The sequence below is a fragment of the Symphalangus syndactylus genome, chromosome 20, assembly GCF_028878055.3.
Source record: "Symphalangus syndactylus isolate Jambi chromosome 20, NHGRI_mSymSyn1-v2.1_pri, whole genome shotgun sequence".
Classification (NCBI taxonomy): domain Eukaryota; kingdom Metazoa; phylum Chordata; class Mammalia; order Primates; family Hylobatidae; genus Symphalangus; species Symphalangus syndactylus.
The window spans coordinates 63,339,494-63,360,975 of NC_072442.2; the positions used below are offsets into that span (position 1 = coordinate 63,339,494).

A 21,482-nucleotide genomic window follows, 5' to 3' on the forward strand; every position below is an offset into this window, starting at 1 on the left:
GCCAATGGGGAAGGAGGGCTCCTTTCGCTTTCTCGAGGACTCAGCTACAATGAAGTCGGGCTGGGTCCCCAAACAAGGAGTCTTGTCCGAGGCGAGAAGGGTCCTGCTCCCAGTCCAGCGTTCCTCGCCTGGTCCCTCGGTTTCCAGCACTGGTCGGCTGCCCCCGCCCGGTTCTCTCGAACTGGGAGTCAGTCGGCCGAGCTTCCGCCTCCAGGACCCTGGAATCCTGCCCCTCAGCGCTGCTGCCCTTTTGGGGACTTCCCAGCAGTCTGTCCCTCGACCTGCCTCAGAGCCCTAGAAGCCGAGTCCCTCTGCCCAGCGCCCCACCCAGAACCCCACGTGTGCTGACCCCGGTTCCCTTCCTGACCCTCTTCCCCTTAATTGGGAGGCCCCGCCCCGTGCGCAGTGACGTCGGACGCCGCTGTCAGCCGGCGCTGGGAGGGGGATCGGTGTGGGGTAGAATGGCCGCTGCCGCCGTCACCCGCGGGACCCCGGGAGGTAAGAGCCAGGGCCTCTCGCCCGCCTCTCCGCCCCCGCGCCAGGGGGCGCAGCTCCTCCAGGTCCCGACGCGGAGCGCCGCGCCGGGGACCACCGTCCCTCCTCCCCGTTCGCCCTCACCTCCCGCTTCCGTCCTCCTCCCCCGCGCCAGGGGGCGCCGCTCGCTGCAGGGCCCCACGGCGGACCAGCGCGTGCCGGGGACTGTCCCGGAGACCCCCGCACCGGGCACCTGCACTGTCCCTCGCCCACCGCGTGCCCGCGGACTCTCCTCCCGGCTTTTCCAGAACATCCCTCTATGCGGGCGGGACCCTCCCACCTCGGAGGTTCCCCTGGGACCACCACTCCGCCGGGGGGGCCGCCCAGAGTGCCAAGCGTCCGATCCGGCGCCGCCCAAGTGCAGCCCAAGGACCCGCTCCCGCTCCGCACCCTGGCAGGCTGCCTAGCCGGGACTGCGCACCTGCGCCCTGGGGCGGAGTCCTTACCCCAACCCCAGCTTCACTGCACATAGCCGAGCCCGACGGGCCTCCTCCCATCTCCATCCTGGACACCTGGCGGAGCCCGTGCTGGGAGCCTCCTCCAGCTCCCATCTGTTCCCCGAGGAGGGCGGGGGGCTCAGGCTGGAGCCAGAGCGGTAGATGGGGTAGGCTAGGCCTGGAGGCCAGGGGAGGCAGAGGCGTTTGGGGAGAGGGAGGTAGAGAGGGCTGTCAGCCGAGGGCGGGTTGTCCTGAGGGTGGGAATCTGGGTGTCTGGCCCAGATTCTATCAGGTCCTAACCAACCTGGAGGAGAGAATAGGTTAGGTTCAATTATCAGATCTGCCCTTCCCCTTGGAAAAATCAAATAGAGAAGGAACTCAGGGTGTGTCTTCTAAAGGCCTAGCTTCTACCGCAGGTAGAATCTCCTGCCCTGCCCCCAGGATCCAGGCTCTCTTGCCAAACCATCCTCCAACGACCGGATGGCCTGAGTCCCAACCCCCGGGACCTGACCCAACCAGAGCCCCAGTCTGTGCAAAAGCTCAAGCTTTAGGGCCTCTGAGGCCCCAGCCCTGCCAGTCTTCTCCCCTCCCCCACCCCAACCCATTTCTTCCTGCTCACTCTTTTTGTCCAGTCTCCTCACTCATATTGGCTCCGGGCACCATGTGTGGTTCTCTCTTCTACTGTCACATCACAGTCAGCCCCTCCCTCCCTTTCCTCATCCTTCTCAGATACTATGACCCAGTTCTATACTCACTCCCTACCTCATACTTCTCATCCTGGATTAATGTGGGGGCTTCTGTCATGACCTTGTTCTCTCCCTTCCCAGCACAGACTCCCCCTCCCCCCGGCCCCTCAGGCCGGGGGTGACCTTGCCCCCTGGAGCCCTCACCATGAATACCAAGGACACCACCGAGGTTGCTGGTAAGTTCACAAACCAGGTTCCCAATGTAGCCACAGCTTTTCATTCTCCCCATGCTTTAGTGGCCCTCTAATTCTTGGATTCTCTGTTCTGCTTAGTGAGGTTTCAGTTTTCCCCAGTGCTCTGTATTGCCTTCAGCCCTTTCCCCTTGGACTATCACAGGGATGCCCCAGGGTAGCATACTAAACCCTCCCTTCTAATTCCCTTTAGAAAACAGCCACCACCTGAAGATCTTTCTCCCCAAGAAGCTGCTGGAGTGTCTTCCTCGCTGCCCGCTGCTGCCTCCAGAGAGGCTACGGTGGAATACAAATGAGGTTTTCTAGGGAGGCTGGGGGTTGGGGCCCAGCAAGACCTAGTAGGCTGGAGGAGGGTGAGTGGGGGGGTCTTTCTGTGTCTGTCAACACTCCTAAGTGCACAGCACCATTCTAAGCTCTTTGGGGATCATAGGAGAGGTATAAAAAACATGGATCTTGGCCGGGCATGGTGGCTTATGCCTGTAATCCCAGCACTTTGGGAGGCTGAGGCGGGTGGATCACCTGAGGTCAGGAGTTCAAGACCAGCCTGGCAAACATAGTGGAACCCCGTCTCTACTAAAAATACAAAAAATCAGCCAGGCATGGTGATGTGCGCCTGTAATCCCAACTACTCGGGAGGCTGAGGTGGGAGAATCACTTGAGGCAGGGAGGCGGAGGCTGCAGTGAGCTGAGATCACGCCACTGCGCTCCAGTCTGGGCAACAGAGCCAGACTGTCTCAAGAAAAAAGAAAAAAAGCCAGGTGTGGTGGCTCACGCCTGTAATCCCAGCACTTTGGGAGGCTGAGGCGGGCAGATCACGAGATCAGATCGAGACCATCCTGGCTAACATGGTGAAACCCAGTCTCTAATAAAACTACAAAAAATTAGCCGGGCGTGGTGGCAGGCACCTGTAGTCCCAGCTACTCGGGAGGCCGAGGCAGGAGAATGGCGTGAACCCAGGAGGTGGAGCTTGCAGTGAGCCGAGATGGCGCCACTGCACTCCAGCCTGGGTGACAGAGCGAGACTCCGTCTCAAAAAAAAAAAAAAAAAAGACACGGATCTTGAAGGAGCCCTCTTTTCTGTGGCATAGCCACCTGGGTAAAAACAAAAGCTACTGCCAATAAAGTATTCCTTACATACTGGGCACTGTGCTAAACACTTGGCCTGCCCTGTCTCATTTAATCCTCCAATGGTGCTATAGAGCAAGCCTTGTTATTGCTCCTATGTTATTGATGAGGAAACTGATTTACCTCATAGTTTATGTAACTTACTCCAGGGCCTTTTTTTTTTTTGAGACGGAGTCTCGCTCTTGTTGCCCAGGCTGGAGTGCAATGGCGCGATCTCGGCTCACTGCAATCCCCGCCTCCTGGATTCAAGTGACTCTCCTGCCTCAGCCTCCCAAGTATCTGGGATTACAGGTGTATGTCTCCATGCTCGGCTAATTTTTGTATTTTTTTTTTTTTTTTTTGACATGGAGTCTCGCTCTGTTGCCCAGGCTGGAGTGCAATGGCGCGATCTCGGCTCACTGCAAGCTCTGCCTCCCAGGTTCACACCATTCTCCGGCCTCAGCCTCCCGAGTAGCTGGGATTACAGGCACCCACCACCAGGCCTGGCTAATTTTCTTGTATTTTTAGTAGAGACGGGGTTTCACCGTGTTAGCCAGGATGGTCTCGATCTCCTGACCTCGTGATCTGCCCACCTCGGCCTCCCAAAGTGCTGGGATTACAGGCATGAGCCACCACGCCTGGCTAATTTTTGTATTTTTTAGTAGAGATGGGGTTTCACCATGTTGGTCAGGCTGGTCTCAAACTCCTGACCTCAGGTGATCGTCCCGTCATGGCCTCCCCAAGTGCTGGGATTACAGGTATGAGCCACCGAGCCTGGCTTTTTGTTTTGAGAGGGAGTCTCACTCTGTCGCCCAGGTTGGAGTGCAATGGTGCAGTCTCCGCTCACTGCAACCTCTGTCTCCCAGGTTCAAGTGATTCTCCTGCCTCAGCTTCCTGAGTAGCTGGGACTACAGGCGCGCCACCACACCTGGCTAATTTTTGTATTTTTAGTAGAGACAGGGTTTCACTATGTTGGCCAGGCTGGTCTCGAACCCCAGACCTAGTGATTTGCTGTCTCGGCCTCCTACGGTGCTAGGATTACAGGCATGAGCCACCATGCCCGGCCGGAACCTTTGTTTTTAACCACCACTGATACTGGCTCCTTCTGGAGGGGGCACAGTCCTTGTGTTACACATTTTCTGCATTCTGCATACTTACTGCCTAGTATGTAGTTGGTTGTTGATATTTATCAATTTGATGTCAGAAGAGGACTGTCAGGAAAAGGATGTGTGTATGTGTGATTGTTGTAAGTGCTATAGAGCCTTTAGGAAAGGCCAGTGTGGTCAGCAGGGCTTCATGGAGCATCTGAAAAGGGGTTTGGTTTATAAAATGGCTACGATTTCCAGATATGGAGAGGTGTGCACGTGGCACCTGCCTTGTAGGGCACTAACATGCAGGAGGTAACTATTCAAAGCATGTTCAGGAAGGAATCAGTGGATCTATCTGGCAGGAATTGTAGGGGCAATATGGGTAAATAGTGGGAACAGTGAAAGTTTGATCCTTTGTTGGGGAGAACCTTGGAGTCAGGCTAAAGAATCTGAAATTCTTGCCAGGCGCAGTGGCTCACGCCTGTAATCCCAGCACTTTGGGAGGCCGAGGCGGGTGGATCACGAGGTCAGGAGATCGAGACCATCCTGGTTAACACAGTGAAACCCTGTCTCTACTAAAAATACAAAAAATTAGCCGGGCGTGGTGGCGGGTGCCTGTAGTCCCAGCTACTCAGGAGGCTGAGGCAGGAGAATGGCGTGAACCTGGGAGGAGGAGCTTGCAGTGAGCCGAGATGGCGACACTGCACTCCAGCCTGGGCAACAGAGCGAGACTCTGTCTCAGAAAAATAAATAAATTAATTAATAATCTGAAATTCCTGGCAGTGTCAAACCACTGAAATTTTTTGAGTCAGGAAGGGGCACAGACGCCAGGAGTGGTGGCTCACGCCTGTAATCCCAGCACTTTGAGAGGCTGAGGTAGGCAGATCATCTGAGGTCAGGAGTTCAAGACCAGCCTGGCCAACATGGTGAAACCCCATTTCTACTAAAAATACAAAAATTAGCCGGGTGTGGTGGCAAGTGCCTGTAATCCCAGCTACTCTGGAGGCTGAGGTAGGAGAATCGCTTGAACCTGCGGGGCGGAGGTTGCAGTGAGCCGAGATCATGCCATTGCACTTCAGCCTGGGTGACAGAGTAAGACTTTGCCTCAAAAGAAAAAAAAAAAAAAAAAGTCCGGGCGCGGTGGCTCACGCCTATAATCCCAGCACTTTGGGAGACCAAGGAGGGTGGATCACCTGAGGTGAGGAGTTCGAGACCAGCCTTACCAACATGGTGAAACCCTGTCTCTACTAAAAAAAATACAAAATTACCCAGGCGTGGTGGCGCATGCCTATAATCCCAGCTACTCGGGAGGCTGAGGCAGGAGAATTGCTTGAATCTGGGAGGCAGAGGTTGCAGTGAGCTGAGATCGCTCCATTGCACTCCAGCCTGGGCAACAAGAGTGAAACTCTGTCTCAAAAGAAAAAAAAAAGGGGCACAGGAATGAGATTTTTGGAGAGTAAAATAATTCACAGTATGATGAATGTATGATGAAGAATGTGGACCTGCCCCCAAGATCAAGGCCCCAGGTGGGAGTAAGGGAAAGATAAAATGTTAGACTTTTGTCTTAGGACAAAAGAGGGTCCTTAGGAGGGCAGTGGGTCTTGCTGGGTCCAGATACCTGGAAGCATCCTCCACTAGCTGCCAGAACTCAGCAGAGAGTGAGACACTGACAGGATGACCAAGAGGCCAGGCTTAGACTCTCTATGAAGGAGACGCCCACCTGAGTGCCTCCTCTCCTACAGGAGATTGCATCCTACCTGATCACCTTTGAGAAGCATGATGAGTGGCTATCTTGTGCCCCAAAGACAAGGTGAGAAAGTTTGAGAACATGGGGGAGTGGCAGGGGTCCTGGGTTCTGCTCACAGAACTCCAGGGCAACACTTCCCTTCCCAGGCCTCAGAATGGCTCCATCATCCTCTACAATCGCAAGAAGGTGAAATATCGGAAGGATGGTTACCTCTGGAAGAAGCGGAAGGATGGGAAGACCACCCGAGAGGACCACATGAAGCTGAAGGTCCAGGGCATGGAGGTAAGAGAGTCAGACGTGCAGCTCATCGTCCCGAGCCTGCCCTCCTCCACCCTTAGCTGGGCTCTAGCCCGACCAGGGCTTGGTGGCATTGTCCACCTCAGCCCCCTCCCAGTTACTCTTCCCTTCTCACTCACTTTGGGCCGGCTGACATTGCTTTGGCCACTCTCCACTTCCCATTTCTCTCCATGACTCAACTCTCCAGGCTGTAGGCCATGCCTCCCTTCCAGAACACTGATGCCCAGGCCCCTCACTGCTCTTGTGTTTCCCTCAGGGATCCCAGCAATGATGCTCTCAGCACAGGTTTCTCTTCCCCAAATCATTGCCCCTCATCTCAGAGGCATTCTTGCTCTGCCCTCTGGTTTCTAGATAGTCCCATATCTCAGATCTGGTCCTCACTATAAGGCCCCAGCCCCACTGCTCATCTATGACTCAGGGCTGCTGGGATTCAAAAGGGGTGGGGAATAGGTGGGGGTGAGGGTTGGGGAAGGGTTGAAGAGGAACTGGTGGAAAGATTGGGATTCCTGCAAAGGGACTGAACAGAGGAAGAGTTGGGGAGCAGACTAGCCCTCCCCCCACCCCAGCCTGTCTCCTGGCAGTGTCTCTATGGCTGCTACGTTCACTCTTCCATCGTCCCCACATTCCATCGGCGCTGCTACTGGCTGCTCCAGGTAAGGACGGAAGAGCCCAGGGAGCCACACTCTTCCTGACTCTTTGAGGGACATGGGTCTGAAAGAAGGAAGTGAAAGGATGGCTAAGTTCTGAGTGAGGAAAGGAGCCTGGGAAGAAGAGAAAGGGGCTTGGGGATGGAGAGAGTCAGAAATTGGGGGTGAGGTTAGGAGGGTGCCCAGGAAGAAAGGATTAGGAAGCTGAGCCCCTGGACCTCAGGACCCCATGGCTCTGTGTGTCCCCTTATGCTCTCAGAACCCTGACATCGTCCTTGTGCACTACCTGAACGTCCCAGCCCTGGAGGACTGTGGAAAGGGCTGCAGCCCCATCTTTTGTTCCATCAGCAGCGACCGTCGAGAGTGGCTGAAGTGGTCCCGGGAGGAGTTGTTGGGACAGCTGAAGCCCATGTGTAAGGCAGCAGGGTGGGGATAGAGCTCCAAGGGGAGAGTAGAAACAGGGCTCCCAGAGGGGCCATGGTTCTGGACCCAAAGCCTGAGGGCTGATCATCTCCCTCCAAGCTGGGAGGGTGCTAGGATTCCCGGTGTGTTCTCAGGTATTAGAATACGGAGAAAGGACTAAAGCGACATATCTGAGCAGTCTTGAGGCTGCTGGCCTCTGTTCACCTGGCCAGAAGTCTTGAAGCATGTCAGGTGCTTGGAGGAGCCATCAAGGTACTCTGGGGCCTGTTTCTTGGGGATCCCACAGCACTTCCCCTAACTTCTCTAGTTCATGGCATCAAGTGGAGCTGTGGGAATGGAACAGAAGAGTTCTCTGTAGAACAGCTGGTGCAGCAGATTTTGGACACCCACCCAACCAAGCCTGCGCCCCGAACCCACGCCTGTCTCTGCAGTGGGGGACTTGGTAAGTTACTCCCTGACCTTTTGGCTGCCTTCCCACCTAGCCACACGGCTCTTACGCAAGCCAGGGGGATATCCATCTTGATGGGATTTGCATGCTGATTTGCAAGTCTTTTGCATGTCCCAGGAAGATGGGCCAGATGAACAGAGACGTTCCCATCTGGGTGCACACTGGCTCGGAGCCAGCCTTGCACTCAGCTGTCATGGCAGCCTCTGCCCTTCCTGTCTTCTACCTTCAGCAATTGCTGTCCCCTCAGCACCACCAGTGACACCCAGCCTTAGCCTTCCTCCTAGTTGCCACCCCCTTGGTTCTGTTCTTTTGTCCTTTTCCTATGCCTTTAGCTTTTGCTTTTAGCTACTCTCCCAAGCCCTCAGTTCTCTGCAGCGTATCTCTGGTCCTGCTTGTTTTGAGGGGAAATGGAGAGGGGGAGGGGCAGTGAAGGGTAGGGGTAGAGAACAGACATTTCTGATGCCTCCCAGTGGCTACAATCAGTATTACACCTCTGGTTTGTTTTTTGTTTTTTTTGAGACGGAGTCTTGCTCTGTCGCCCAGGCTGGAGTGCAATGGCGCAGTCTCAGCTCACTGCAAGCTCCGCCTCCCGGGTTCACGCCATTCTCCTGCCTCAGCCTCTCTGAGTAGCTGGGACTACAGGCGCCCGCCACCACGCCCGGCTAATTTTTTGTATTTTTAGTAGAGACGGGGTTTCACCATGGTCTCGATCTCTTGACCTCGTGATCCGCCCGCCTCGGCCTCCCAAAGTGCTGGGATTACAAGCGTGAGCCACCGCGCCTGGCCTACACCTCTGGTTTATAGGGACGTCCCAGGAAATACTTTTAAGGGCTTCAAGGTAGAGAAGGTGCAGAATGATGTGTCTTATCTCCTCTCCTTCCTACTCCTCTCCACTCCAGGTTCTGGGAGCCTTACCCACAAATGCAGCAGCACGAAACACCGCATCATCTCTCCCAAAGTGGAGCCCCGAGCTTTAACCCTGACCTCTATCCCCCACCCTCACCCCCCAGAGCCTCCTCCACTGATAGCCCCACTTCCCCCAGAGCTCCCCAAGGCACACACCTCCCCATCTTCTTCTTCTTCTTCCTCCTCATCAGGTTTTGCAGAGCCCCTAGAAATCAGACCTAGCCCTCCCACTTCTCGAGGGGGTTCTTCAAGAGGAGGCACTGCTATCCTCCTCCTGACAGGACTGGAGCAGCGGGCTGGGGGCTTGACGCCCACCAGGCACTTGGCTCCCCAGGCTGATCCTAGGCCTTCCATGAGTTTGGCAGTGGTTGTAGGCACTGAGCCTTCTGCCCCACCGGCTCCTCCCAGTCCTGCCTTTGACCCCGATCGTTTTCTCAACAGTCCCCAGAGGGGCCAGACATATGGAGGGGGGCAGGGAGTAAGCCCAGAATTCCCCGAGGCAGAGGCCACTCATACCCCCTGTTCTGCCCTAGAGCCTGCTGCTGCCCTGGAGCCCCAGGCAGCTGCTCGGGGTCCCCCACCACAGTCAGGAGCAGGTGGGAGAAGAGGAAACTGCTTCTTCATCCAAGATGATGACAGTGGGGAGGAGCTCAAGGGTCACGGGGCTGCCCCACCCATACCTTCACCCCCTCCCTCACCCCCACCCTCACCTGCCCCCTTGGAGCCATCAAGCAGGGTAGGAAGAGGAGAGGCCTTGTTTGGAGGACCTGTTGGGGCCAGTGAACTGGAGCCCTTCAGTCTTTCATCATTCCCAGACCTTATGGGAGAACTCATCAGTGACGAAGCTCCAAGCATCCCTGCTCCGACCCCCCAGCTCTCTCCTGCTCTTAGCACCATCACAGACTTCTCCCCAGAGTGGTCCTACCCAGAGGTGAGACTCAGGCTTATCTCCTCCCGTCTCCCTCCCACTTGTTTTCTGACTTCCCAAAACAAATTGTATTAACTCTTACCCTGTGGTCCTTGACCTAGTTTCCCTGTTTTCGTGGCTTTTTAGGCTTCTTAGTCCTCTACCTAATCTTTTTTTTTTTTTTTTTTTGAGACAGAGTTTCGCTCTTGTTGCCCAGGCTGGAGTGCAATGGCACGATCTCGGCTCACTGCAACCTCCGCCTCCCGGGTTCAAACAATTCTCCTGCCTCAGCCTCCCAAGTAGCTGGGATTACAGGCATGCACCACCACGCCCAGCTAATTTTTGTATTTTTAGTAGAAATGGGGTTTCACCATGTTGGCCAGGCTGGTCTCAAACTCCTGACCTCAGGTGATTGCCTGTCTCGGCCTCCCAAAGTGCTGGGATTACAGGTGTGAGCCACCGTGCCCAGCCGCCAATCTCTTTTTTTATGTAGAATGAAGCTGCTTTCCTGTTTCCAGAGTCCTCAGCAACTTGACCTTTTTTCTGTTCCTCTCCCTTCCACGTGTTAGCATGGTTTCTGGAGTCTCCTAGGACCTCATTCCCTTCCTGACTGTTTTCAGGGGTAGGGAACTGGGGCTGTGCAGCCTGGAGAAGAAAAGAAACATCAGGGATGTGATTGCAGACTTTGAATAGCTGAAAGACTGTCTTCAGCACTGGAGAAGTTCTGTTTTATGCTGCCTTTGAGAGGAAAAGGAGGAAGTACAGTGGGGGTGAATTAGCCCAAGAACAGAACTTCCTTCTGGTGACAGCTCTGTGGTAGCTTTGGGGGAGGCCCTGAATTCCCAGCTGTGGCAGATTCAGGTAGAGACCAGGCAACCACTTGGCAGGAATGTTGGGGAGGGATAGACTAACTGACCTCACCCCACTGGGTCCTGTCCATCCCTGGACCCCCAGACTCTAGCACAGGACCTGCCATATAGTAGATACCCTCTAAGGGTCTGAATAAATGAATGAGTGAGTGGATGAAAGCCCAGCTCCAGTCACATTGTCTCTGACTTCTGTCTGCAGGGTGGGGTCAAGGTGCTCATCACAGGTCCTTGGACTGAAGCCGCCGAGCATTACTCGTGTGTCTTTGATCACATCGCAGTGCCAGCCTCACTTGTCCAGCCTGGTGTCTTACGCTGCTACTGTCCCGGTATGAGGATTGGGAACCGTAGGGGGAGGGACTGACATGTGGGCAGTTAGGACAGATCAGGACCTCCAGGTTTCCAGAAAGCACTGGGAACAAATGGGTTGTTTTAAGAGCACAAGGACTTCATCCAGTCCCGAGGTTGAGCCCCAAGCTCTCCCAGCAGGCAGAAGAGCCCAGACTTGGGTGTCAGAAGATCTAGGTTCTGGTCCAAGAAATCTACTCTTTAGCTAACCAGTGACCTCAGATGAGTCTGATCCTTCCTGAGGTCCTTGGCCTCCCCTCCTGTAAGGTTAGGCATTGACCAGAGGGATTTCTAATGTCTGTCCAGGCTTTCTGGCTTAGAGCCAGAGTCTCCAACTCCAATCCAGGGGGAGTGAGAAAGAAGAAATGTGGGTTTCCTCTAACCAGTCTTGGGACTGAAGGATATTGGCTTTTAGAACTGTGCTGTCCAGTATGGTAGCCATTAGCCACATGTGCCTATTAATTAAAGTTAAAGAATACTTAAAATTCACTTCCCCAGTCTCACTGACGACATTTCAAGTGTTCAGTAGCCACACATGGCTCATGTTACCCTATTGGATAGTGACGATATAGAACATTTTTGTCACTGCAGAAATGTTCTATTGGACAGCACTGGCCTAGACTTCATTGCCAAGGTTTGTCTCTGCCCTTTTGCCACCAGCCTTGCCCTTACCCTACACTCAAAAATCAGCCTTACTAGGGGACCTCAAGGACCACCAAAGTGACAGGTTGGCAGCTTTGCTGTCTACGAGTGTGTTCTCCCCCAGTCTCTACAGCAGCATCCAGCATGTGTGTAAGGAAAGGGGATGAGACCAGAGAATCTGGGGACTGGGAGAAAAAGTCTCAGCACCTGGTCTTAGGATCAGGGCCTGCTGGTTCCATGCTTATGGCCACTGGACACTGTCCATGAGCAGCTAGCTCCCCTTTCCTCCATCTCAGTAACAGGGTCATAACTTCTGGACTCCGATCCGGGGATCAAGAGGATTTTCCAACACCAAATTGTTCACAACTAGTCTCTTAACCCTCAGTTTCCAAACCTTCTTGCTGAATAACAAATATCATCAACTACAGGGTCTAGAATCCAAGGGATCTCTAGCCCATAGTATGTATTAAGTTCTCAAACGAATAGACTCCTTTCCCAGTTAGTGCCAAGGCCACCGAAGCCAGGGGCCTCTTGGCCCACAGCAGGGCAGTAGGGGAAATAACTATGGAATAATTGTCTGTGGCTGACACAGGTAGCCCGAGAAGGAGCCAGGGAAAGAGCCCTTCTCGCTGATCCTGCCCTCTCCAGCCCATGAGGTAGGGCTGGTGTCTTTGCAGGTGGCAGGGCGGGAGGGGCCCCTTTCTGCTTCTGTGCTCTTTGAGTATCGAGCCCGCCGATTCCTGTCTCTGCCTAGTACTCAACTTGACTGGCTGTCACTGGACGGTGAGTACCCAGCCCTCTGAACCCAAGTATCAGGCCCACAGCCTTAGAGCATGACATGCTCCTAGACCACTCAGGGTTCGGGTGGCCATCACTGAGCCCCCACTTTACCATTCTTTTTTTTTTCAATTCCTGTTTCATTAGTGATTTCTAAATGCGGCAGCAAACTTCCCTCACCTCCTCTTCCCCATAAATCTTGGGGTCATTTTTATACCAGTTCTTGACCTGCCGTCTCCATCCCAAAGGGTGGAATCTAGACAAGGAAGGCCAAGAGGCAGGGCAGGGACAGGGTCTAGAGCAATATATAGGTGCTATGCACAACTTTATATATTTATTTATTATTTATTTTTCTCTTCTTTTTTGAGACGGAGTCTTGCTCTGTCTCCCAGGCTGGATTGCAGTGGCGCGATCTCAGGTAACTGCAACCTCCACCTCCTGGGTTCAAGCGATCCTCCTGCCTCAGCCTCCCGAGTAGCTGGGATTACAGGCGCCTGCCACCAAGCCTGGCTAATTTTTTGTGATTTTTTTTTTTTTTTTTTTGAGAGGGAGTCTCGCTCTGTCACCCAGGTTGGAGTGCAGTGGTGCGATCTCGGCTCACTGCAAGCTCCGCCTCCCAGGTTCACGCCATTCTCCTGCCTCAGCCTCTCCGAGTAGCTGGGACTACAGGCGCCCGCCACCACGCCCGGCTAATTTTTTGTATTTTTAGTAGAGACGGGGTTTCACCGTGGTCTCGATCTCCTGACCTCGTGATCCGCCTGCCTCGGCCTCCCAAAGTGCTGGGATTACAAGCGTGAGCCACCGCGCCCGGCCCTTTTTTGTGATTTTAGTAGAGATGAGGTTTCACCATGTTGGCCAGGCTGGTCTCAAACTCCTGACCTCAAGCAATCCACCCCGCCTCGGTCTCCCAAAGTGTTGGGATTACACGTGTGAGCCACCACACCTGGCTGTACTTACATATTTAAATGTCTATTGTTTTTCCTCTTCTGATTATAAAGACGTGTTCATTAACAGAAATTTGGAAATTACACAAAAGCACAAAATAGAAAATAAAAATTTCTGGCTGGGCGAGGCGGCTCATGCTTCTAATCCCAGTACTTTGGGAGGCCAAGGTGGGTGGATCACCTGAGGTCAGGAGTTTGAGACCAGCCTGACAAATATGGTGAAACCCAGTGTCCACTAAAAATATAAAAATTAGCCAGGCGTGGTGGTGGGTGCCTGTAGTCCCAGCTACTCGGGAGGCTGAGACAGGAGAATTGCTTGAACCCGAGAGGTGGAGGTTGCAATGAGCCAAGATTGTGCCACTGCACTCCAGCCTGGGCGACAGAGCGAGACTCCGTCTCAAAAAAAAGAAAAAAATTTCCTATACTACTACTTCTCAGTGATATCCATTGCTAATAACATGGTGTACTAACACAAACACAGAGGCACACACATACATGTATCTATGTGTGTGTGTATTTATTTATTTAAATCTGGGATTGTTTTTGTTCCTGTTACTGGTTCTCTCTCTTGTGGCCTTGAACATTGTTTCTGTCTGCACCTGCTGCTTTCTGCTTTCTCAAGGTTTGCTTTTTTCTCTCTCTTCCTCCTGGTGTCTTTGTTGTTGCCTCTTGGTTTCTCTCAGTTCTGCTGCCGTCTGTGTTATCTTAGTCTCCCTCTGTCCTTACTTCTCTCTCCGGAGCTCTGGTCCCTAGTTTTGCCTCACTCTTGGAGCTGGCCCCCACACAAAGCCTGAGTGTGTTGGGTTGCTTGTCTCTGACTTGAGTCTGCCTACTTTGGGATCTGGCCAGGTCTCTCAGTCCTGTTCTGTCTCTGTCCTGCCCTGTGACTGTTCATCACCTTATTTCTCTGTCCCTGTCTAATCCGCGTTTTACCATCTCTCCTACAAGTCTTCCATCCCTCTTCTTTCCATTTCTTCTTGAACCAATCTTAACTTGCCTGTCTTTTATCGTCCTTTCTTACTGCTTGTTTGGCACTTTCCCCCAGCCCCCCTTTGTCCTTTCTCTCTTCTCCTTCACTTTATCTTTTTTGCTCTCTCTCCTCCCTTTGCTTTCCTTGGGTTTCTGTTAATCATCCTCTGTCTTCGTCCCTTATTATCACCTGTGTACCTTCATCCCTTTCTATCCTGGCATCTCAGAACATCTCTAACCTCCACCCTGTTTCTATGTCTGTTTTCCTACAGCTCTGATGCCCTCCCGCCTCCCCTTCTTGTCCTTGTTTGATCTCAGGAGGGGACAGATATAGCTTGGGGGGATGTGTGTACGTGTGTATGTATTTGTGTATGGGGGGGGAGGAGGAGGAGGAGAAATGGACATGGCTATATGGCTATCCATCCCTGTCACCTTCCGTCCCCCACCATCGTCTTTGTGGACAGCTGTGGGGGGCTGGGAGGAAGGGGAGGTGCTTTTCAAATCACAGTCCCTGAGCTTTTGGGGGCAGTGGTTATTAAAGGGGAGGGACCCTGGAATCCTTCACCTTCACCATGGGGGACAAAGGTAGCATCTGCTGCAAAAACTGACAGAACATTTTACCTAGGAAAAGGCTGGGGGGAAGACTGTGTACAGGTGGGATTTGGGACAGCTGGAGGCTGGATGACCATTGGGAATTCCTACTACCTCTGTACCTTGAAGGAAACAGTTTTGGTTCCAGATCCGGGTTCTAGGTCGGTGGGTAGTATTAACAGCCCTAGTTTAAGGACTGAGTCCTGGTGGGCTTTATTTAGGTGAAGGGGTAAAGGAGCTGTTGTTTTGGGGAGGATAAAAGAATATGGTTGTGTCCTCATCCCCAGATCTTGGGACAAGTCTACTTTTGGTGTTCAGGGCATCACCTAGACTCTGCCCATTCAGCCTCCCATACCCCTTCCCCCTCAGACAACCAGTTCCGGATGTCCATACTAGAGCGACTGGAGCAGATGGAGAAGCGGATGGCAGAAATCGCAGCAGCTGGGCAGGTGCCTTGCCAGGGTCCTGACACTCCTCCAGTTCAGGTACTTCTGCGAGGAGGGAGGTGGTCTATGGCGGGGAGCAAGGGGAGGACACAGCTAAAGAAAACGTCTAGTGCCCGTGACTCTCTTCCCTCTCCTGTCCCCAGCCTCCTCAGCCTGTCTTCCCTCTCCCTGACGTCGCCCTGTTCCCATCCCCACCTTGTGGCGAGAGTGGCTATTCTGGGCACCCTCTTGGCATGACGGGCTTCAGACTATTTCTGGTCTGAAGAAGGGTGGAGGGGAAGGAGAGGGTGGGGGAGGGGTCAGGAGCACTGGGGCTCAGATCTCTGTGGGTCCCAAGTTTCTGAAAGAAGAAGGCTAAGGCTCAGAGAAGGCTCTGGCTTCTGAGGGGGAGAAGCCATGTGTGAACATGGCACTAATCTGAGCTGATGGGAAGGCACATGGGCAAGATTGTGTGAGGTCTGGCTGCTGGAGGAAGTGGCTGTGGGAGCAAGAGACACAGGCCACAGAGGAACTTCCACTGATGGGATCCTAGAGTGGGACATGTGGGGAGGAGGCAAAATTAGAAGCTGGGAGGACAGATGTGAGGTGGCCAAGGCCATCTCAAGCCAGGGGAGTAGATACCTGGGTCTCTGCCTAAGAGTGTGTATATCGCAGGATGAAGGCCAGGGGCCTGGGTTCGAAGCACGGGTAGTGGTCTTGGTAGAAAGCATGATCCCACGCTCCACCTGGAAGGGTCCTGAACGTCTGGCCCACGGAAGCCCCTTCCGGGGCATGAGCCTTCTGCACCTGGCTGCTGCCCAGGGCTATGCCCGCCTCATCGAGACCCTGAGCCAGTGGCGGTGAGCAAGGGCAGCTGGGTGAGGGATGGGCAGCCTCTGGGACAGAAGTGTCAGGGGACTGAAGAGGAACTGGAGGACCTGGGGCCCTACCAAGAGGGAGCTGGGGTCATTGTGGGAAGGGAGGGGGTTGGGAGAGGACTTAATATTTTGGGTAACTTTCATATCCTGACTTACAACACTTTGACTTTTTGACCTCCTTAAACTTGTGTCCTTGACTGCCTCTTCCCACCGTCCCTGTACAGCTTGCCTCCTAGTGCTTTTACTTCTGATGTTCCTACTTTGCCCACTTTTTCCCTCATTGGGCTCTGCTGTCTCTCTCCCAAACCCTCCAGGAGTGTGGAGACTGGAAGCTTGGACTTAGAGCAGGAGGTTGACCCGCTCAATGTGGATCATTTCTCTTGCACCCCTCTGGTGAGGATGACGATTTCTGAGCGCACGTGGGGCCGTGGGCAATGGGAACTGCCCTTGAAAAGGAAGATCCTGAGGAATGCAGGGAGTGGGGTGGGCTGGGGTCAAGACCTGACTACCTGGAGGAAGAGCCCCCGGCCTCACCTCACCTCCACCTCCCTCTCCTCTTGTCCCGCCCCCCTCCTCAGATGTGGGCTTGTGCCCTGGGACACCTGGAAGCTGCTGTGCTCCTTTTCCGTTGGAACCGACAGGCACTGAGCATTCCTGACTCTCTGGGCCGTCTGCCATTGTCTGTGGCTCATTCCCGGGGTCATGTGCGCCTTGCCCGCTGCCTTGAGGAACTACAGAGACAGGAAGCTTCGGTGGAGCCCCCACTTGCCCTATCCCCACCCTCCTCCAGCCCAGACACTGGTGAGGGTGGCCCTAATCTTTTGGAGAGGGATGTAGATAGGAGGATAGGCCAGGGCAAAGCCAAAGGGTGTGGGAAATGAGTAAGAGAGGAGACAAACCACAGAGGCAGGGATGGGAGATAACAGAAGCAAGAACAGACAGGGGGACTGAGAACAGGATGGGGGAGGCAGGAGACTAGCGAGGGATGGCCGTGGCTCCGGCTGCCCTCACTCTCTTCCCTCCCCACACAGGTCTGAGCAGCGTCTCCTCGCCCTCGGAGCTGTCGGATGGCACCTTCTCTGTCACGTCAGCCTATTCTAGTGCCCCAGATGGCAGTCCCCCCCCTGCGCCTCTGCCAGCCTCTGAGATGACTATGGAGGACATGGCCCCAGGCCAGCTTTCCTCTGGTGTCCCAGAGGCCCCCCTACTCCTCATGGACTATGAGGCTACCAACTCCAAGGGGCCCCTCTCCTCCCCTCCTGCCCTCCTACCAGCCTCAGATGATGGGGCTGCTCCAGAGGACGCTGACAGCCCACATGCTGTGGATGTGATCCCGGTACTGCTTATATTGACGGAGTGATGGGGGCTAGAAGTGGAGTAGGAAGGGTGAGGCCGACTTCCATGAAGCAGAATCAAAGTCTGGCTTCAGTTTAGGAAGGGCCTATTTACTTCATTTTGGGACAGGCAAGGTAGCCTTTTGCTTAGCTCCTTTCAGACCATGTGACTTGGAAGTCATGAGGCAGCAGAGGTTGAAAATTCTGGCTGGTCCCACAATACAGATGTTGGAAAAAAAAAAAATTTGGCCAGGCTTGGTGGCTCATGCCTGTAATCCCAGCACCTTGGGTGGCTGAGGCGGGTGGACCACTTCAGGCCAGGAGTTTGAGACCAGCCTGGGCAACATGGCGAAACCCCGTCTCTACAAGAAATACAAAAATTAACTGGGCACTGTGGTACGTGCCTGTAATCCCAGCTGCTTGAAAGGCTGAGACACAAGAATCACTTGAACCCAGGAGGCACAGGCTGCAGTGAGCCGAGATTGCACCACTGCACTCCAGCCTGGGTGACAGAGTGAGACTGTCTCAAAAAAAAAAAAAAAAGACAAAATAGTAAGATTTAAAATATAAAAAGCATTTAAAAACATTCTGGCTGGGTGTGGTGGCTCACCCCTGTAATCCCATCACTTTCAGAGAACGAGGTGGGAGGATCACTTGAGGCCAGGGGCTTGAGACCAGTCTGGCCAACATAACAAGACCCCATCTCTTCACAAAATAATTTTTAAAAAATAGGCATGATGGCACACACCTGTAGTTGCAGCTACTTGGGAGGCTGAGGTAGGAGAACCCCTTGAGCCCAGGAGTGTGAGGTCGCAGTGAGCTGACTGTGCCATTGCATTCCAGCCTGGACAAGAGACCGTGTCTCTGTAACAAAAATTCTGGGGAATATCTTCAGTTAGAGTTGGTTTGTAGGAGTTACCTGTTGATCTATGTAGGGACAAGGTTCTAGGAGAACCAAGATGACGGAGGGCTGCTGGGAGTTATGTGGAGAGGTAAGGTTGGCAAGATGAGGGTATTTGGCAGTGATCTGATGCAGGAAGGAGGCTTGCACATGATAAAGCTAAGAAGGTCTTGTGGAATGAAAGTGAATCTTCAAGTATAGCCTTGTACTTCTCTAATAGTTAGACTGGGGACATACCTGCTTTAGAGAGACTAATGGGGTAAGTGGGTGGCACTTTAAGTACAAAAAACTTAAGGAACTACACAAGTAGGCTGTGTTGAGTGTGTCCAGCAGGAAGTGCTGGAGTACAGGCTTCAGGGCTGGAGCAAAGGCCAGACTGGAGCCATTCATCCGGGTAGTAGCTGGCAAGTGTTGGGATGGTTCTTGGAGAGTTGAAGGTGGGCACAGCCAAGCCTATGGGGAGCATGTGCTGGTCAGCTGGCATGGGGCAGGCCCAGGTAGGACAGTGGATGGTTGGCCTGAAAGGGTGTCAAGTCCTCCATTTGTTCAGCTTTGAATCCCCACTTGGAGTATCTCCTTTTTGTCCTATATTCTCCATAGCGTCTCAGCACAGAGGGACCCCCAAGTGGGAGCCCCATCAGTATAAATGAATGAGTCTAGAACAGTGGCCCAGAAAGACAGGGTCAGCAGCACCTGGCAGGGAGAGAAGGAACAAGATAGGAATGGGCTGAGGTTACAGCTGGCAGTTGGGGCCCCTAAGGGCTCACTCAGTTTCTCCCGTCATCCAGGTGGACATGATCTCACTGGCCAAGCAGATCATCGAAGCCACACCAGAGCGGATTAAACGAGAGGACTTCGTGGGGCTGCCCGAGGCTGGAGCCTCAATGCGGGAGCGGACAGGGGCTGTGGGGCTCAGTGAGACCATGTCCTGGCTGGCCAGCTACCTGGAGAATGTGGACCATTTCCCCAGCTCAACCCCTCCCAGGTGACTAGCTCAGGACAAAGCCTCCAGACCCTTCAAAGGAAGATGGGAGGAAGGGAGAAAGCTGGCTTTCCCACAGCCAAAGCTCCATTTTGGCTGAGGCCCCAGGGCCTTGGAGAAGTGAACTGAACTGGCTGATGAACTCTGAAGTCACTCTCCAGACTCAGTTGCTGGTGGTTTTCCTTCGTAGCCATCCACAGGTGGCAGAGGAAGGACTTCGGATGCTTCATGACATCCTCTTTCCCTACCCCCTACAGCGAACTGCCCTTTGAGCGAGGTCGCCTGGCTGTCCCTTCAGCACCCTCCTGGGCAGAGTTTCTCTCTGCATCTACCAGTGGCAAGATGGAAAGTGATTTTGCCCTGCTGACACTATCAGATCATGAGCAGCGGGAACTGTATGAGGCCGCCCGAGTCATCCAGACGGCCTTCCGAAAGTACAAGGTCAGAGGGGCAGGGGTCTTGGGATGAATTACACAATCTCCAGTCAGGGAAGACTGGGCTCCCACGGCTTTTGGAGGATGAGTAGTCGTGCAGACAGGCCTTGGATGGGGTAAAGGGTCAGGGGAACCCCAGGAAAGTTGGAGGGACAAGTCAGATATCCCATTATGTGGGTCATGAGGTGCTGAGACTTCTCTCCCTTCAGGGCCGGCGGCTGAAGGAGCAGCAGGAGGTAGCAGCAGCTGTAATCCAGCGCTGTTACCGGAAGTACAAGCAGGTGAGACCCTTCTCCCTCAAAAGTGTAACCACCAACCCACCAACCCACACCCACGCCTAACCATTCCAGAATGTTTCCAGAGCCCTAACTCCCCTTCTCTCTCCACAAGCTGACCTGGATTGCACTTAAGGTATTAGGCATGAGCTGTGAGTGTGAGGTCTGTGATGATTCAGTCTTTCCTTGAGTGTGTGGGTTACCGAAAGAGCCTTGCATCAGCCTAACTTGGGTGAGCCTCAGGGCTTTGGGTCTCCATCCCTCTATTTCAGCCCCTGTCCCTCCTCCCCACCCCTGCAGTTTGCACTCTATAAGAAGATGACCCAGGCGGCCATCCTGATCCAGAGCAAGTTCCGAAGCTACTATGAACAGAAGCGATTTCAGCAGAGCCGCCGAGCGGCTGTGCTTATCCAGCAGCACTACCGCTCCTACCGCCGCAGGCCCGGCCCTCCCCACCGGCCTTCGGCCACCCTGCCTGCCCGCAACAAGTAGGGCCCAGCCCCAGCCCTCTGTGCCCACCCACTGCGTCCACGCCATTCCCCCTTACTCGTCCTCTTGATCATCATGCCTCACTGCCATTCCGTGCCTAGGGTTCCTGCGGGGCCTAAGGCATGCGATGCCTTCTGTGAGGTCCATCTTTTGTTTCTTTCACCAGAGGCTCCTTTCTCACCAAGAAGCAGGACCAGGCAGCCCGGAAGATCATGAGATTCCTGCGGCGCTGCCGACACAGGTACTCATCCCTTCTCCCCCTGGGCTTTTGCCCTGCCACCCGTCCTGATCCACCAGTCTCCTCTGACTCCTATCTTTCTCTCTGCAGGATGAGGGAACTGAAGCAGAACCAGGAGCTGGAAGGGCTTCCCCAGCCCGGACTGGCCACATGACCTGGCCACCGCCTTTCTCACCACCCTGGGGGCGCCTCGTGCAGTCTTAACAGGGAGAGGGCTTTCTGGGGCAGGGGGAGCCCCTGTCGGCAGCTTTCCTGTTCACCTTTGTTGGAGCCCTTTGTAGGCCTCCTCCCTCCTCCCCACGCCTTGCTCCCACACCCCTCTCCTCGTCCCTCCTGGTCGTGCCCCGTCTCTTTTGGTCCTGGCTCCAGAAGACCCGCGCCCCACATACCTGCATCTTCCGCTGTGACCTCCGGAGCCCTGCCTGCCCCTGCTCCCCAGCTCCTCCTGCCTGCACCCGACTCGGCCCCCTCCTGACTTGCCTTATTTATTTGTTCGACGCGTCTCTGAATGTATCCGCCTCGGTTCCCACCACTGCCTTCGCTGCGCACGCCCCTCGTGTTTCAGGGCTGACCCTGTCCCCACCCGACTCCGCATGTTTGCGTCTGTTTCCTCCCTCTCTGGCCCTGTCTTACCCCATCACCCGACTCTGGCCACCGACCTCAGGGCCGAAGGGGAGGTGGTGTACATAGGAACGCGTTGCGGAGTCCGCCCCGTCCCCCGAGGGGAGGGGTCTTGTACATACTGTAACATACAGAGTATAGTGAAGAATCTATTTAAGGCGCCGCGGGGAGGGCTGCACGGCCGGGCTTGTGGTTCTCTAGCGCGGCGGGGGCCTCCTGCCGGCTCCACGGGCACTTTCTACTTGTGCATGGGCTTGGTTTATACGAATTGCCATTAAACATCGCTGCACCAGC

The 21,482-nt window shown here is 54.3% G+C and overlaps 1 protein-coding gene across 6 annotated transcripts; it reads left to right on the forward strand.

Annotated features, from left to right (window-relative positions):
- The first annotated feature begins 616 nt into the window (after positions 1-616).
- On the forward strand, positions 617-21,480 carry CAMTA2 (calmodulin binding transcription activator 2). Of its 6 annotated transcripts, none has more exons than XM_055255764.2 (23): positions 1,017-1,138; positions 1,799-1,893; positions 2,102-2,205; positions 5,842-5,909; positions 5,993-6,128; positions 6,710-6,796; positions 7,050-7,203; positions 7,521-7,655; positions 8,561-9,498; positions 10,543-10,669; positions 11,979-12,113; positions 14,981-15,096; positions 15,712-15,896; positions 16,229-16,307; positions 16,493-16,715; positions 16,946-17,250; positions 18,938-19,134; positions 19,389-19,572; positions 19,775-19,846; positions 19,956-19,976; positions 20,141-20,328; positions 20,496-20,570; positions 20,658-21,480. In XM_055255764.2, the coding sequence occupies exons 1-23, from the start codon at positions 1,134-1,136 to the stop codon at positions 20,719-20,721; spliced, it is 3,693 nt and encodes a 1,230-aa protein (XP_055111739.1). In that variant the 5' UTR covers positions 1,017-1,133; the 3' UTR covers positions 20,722-21,480. The 6 variants fall into 6 exon arrangements, with proteins under 6 accessions (XP_063485638.1, XP_055111739.1, XP_055111740.1 ...); XM_055255765.2 differs by having other exon boundaries at positions 6,725-6,796; XM_063629568.1 differs by lacking the exon at positions 19,956-19,976 and having other exon boundaries at positions 617-1,138; positions 6,725-6,796.
- Positions 21,481-21,482: the final 2 nt, after the last annotated feature.

Bases quoted from the DNA above. Each gene is read 5' to 3' on its own strand.
- CAMTA2 (XM_055255764.2), top strand. The intron at 7,656-8,560 runs GTAAGTTACTCC...TCTCCACTCCAG, and splicing joins TCTCTGCAGTGGGGGACTTG to GTTCTGGGAGCCTTACCCAC. The intron at 12,114-14,980 runs GTGAGTACCCAG...CTTCCCCCTCAG, and splicing joins TGACTGGCTGTCACTGGACG to ACAACCAGTTCCGGATGTCC.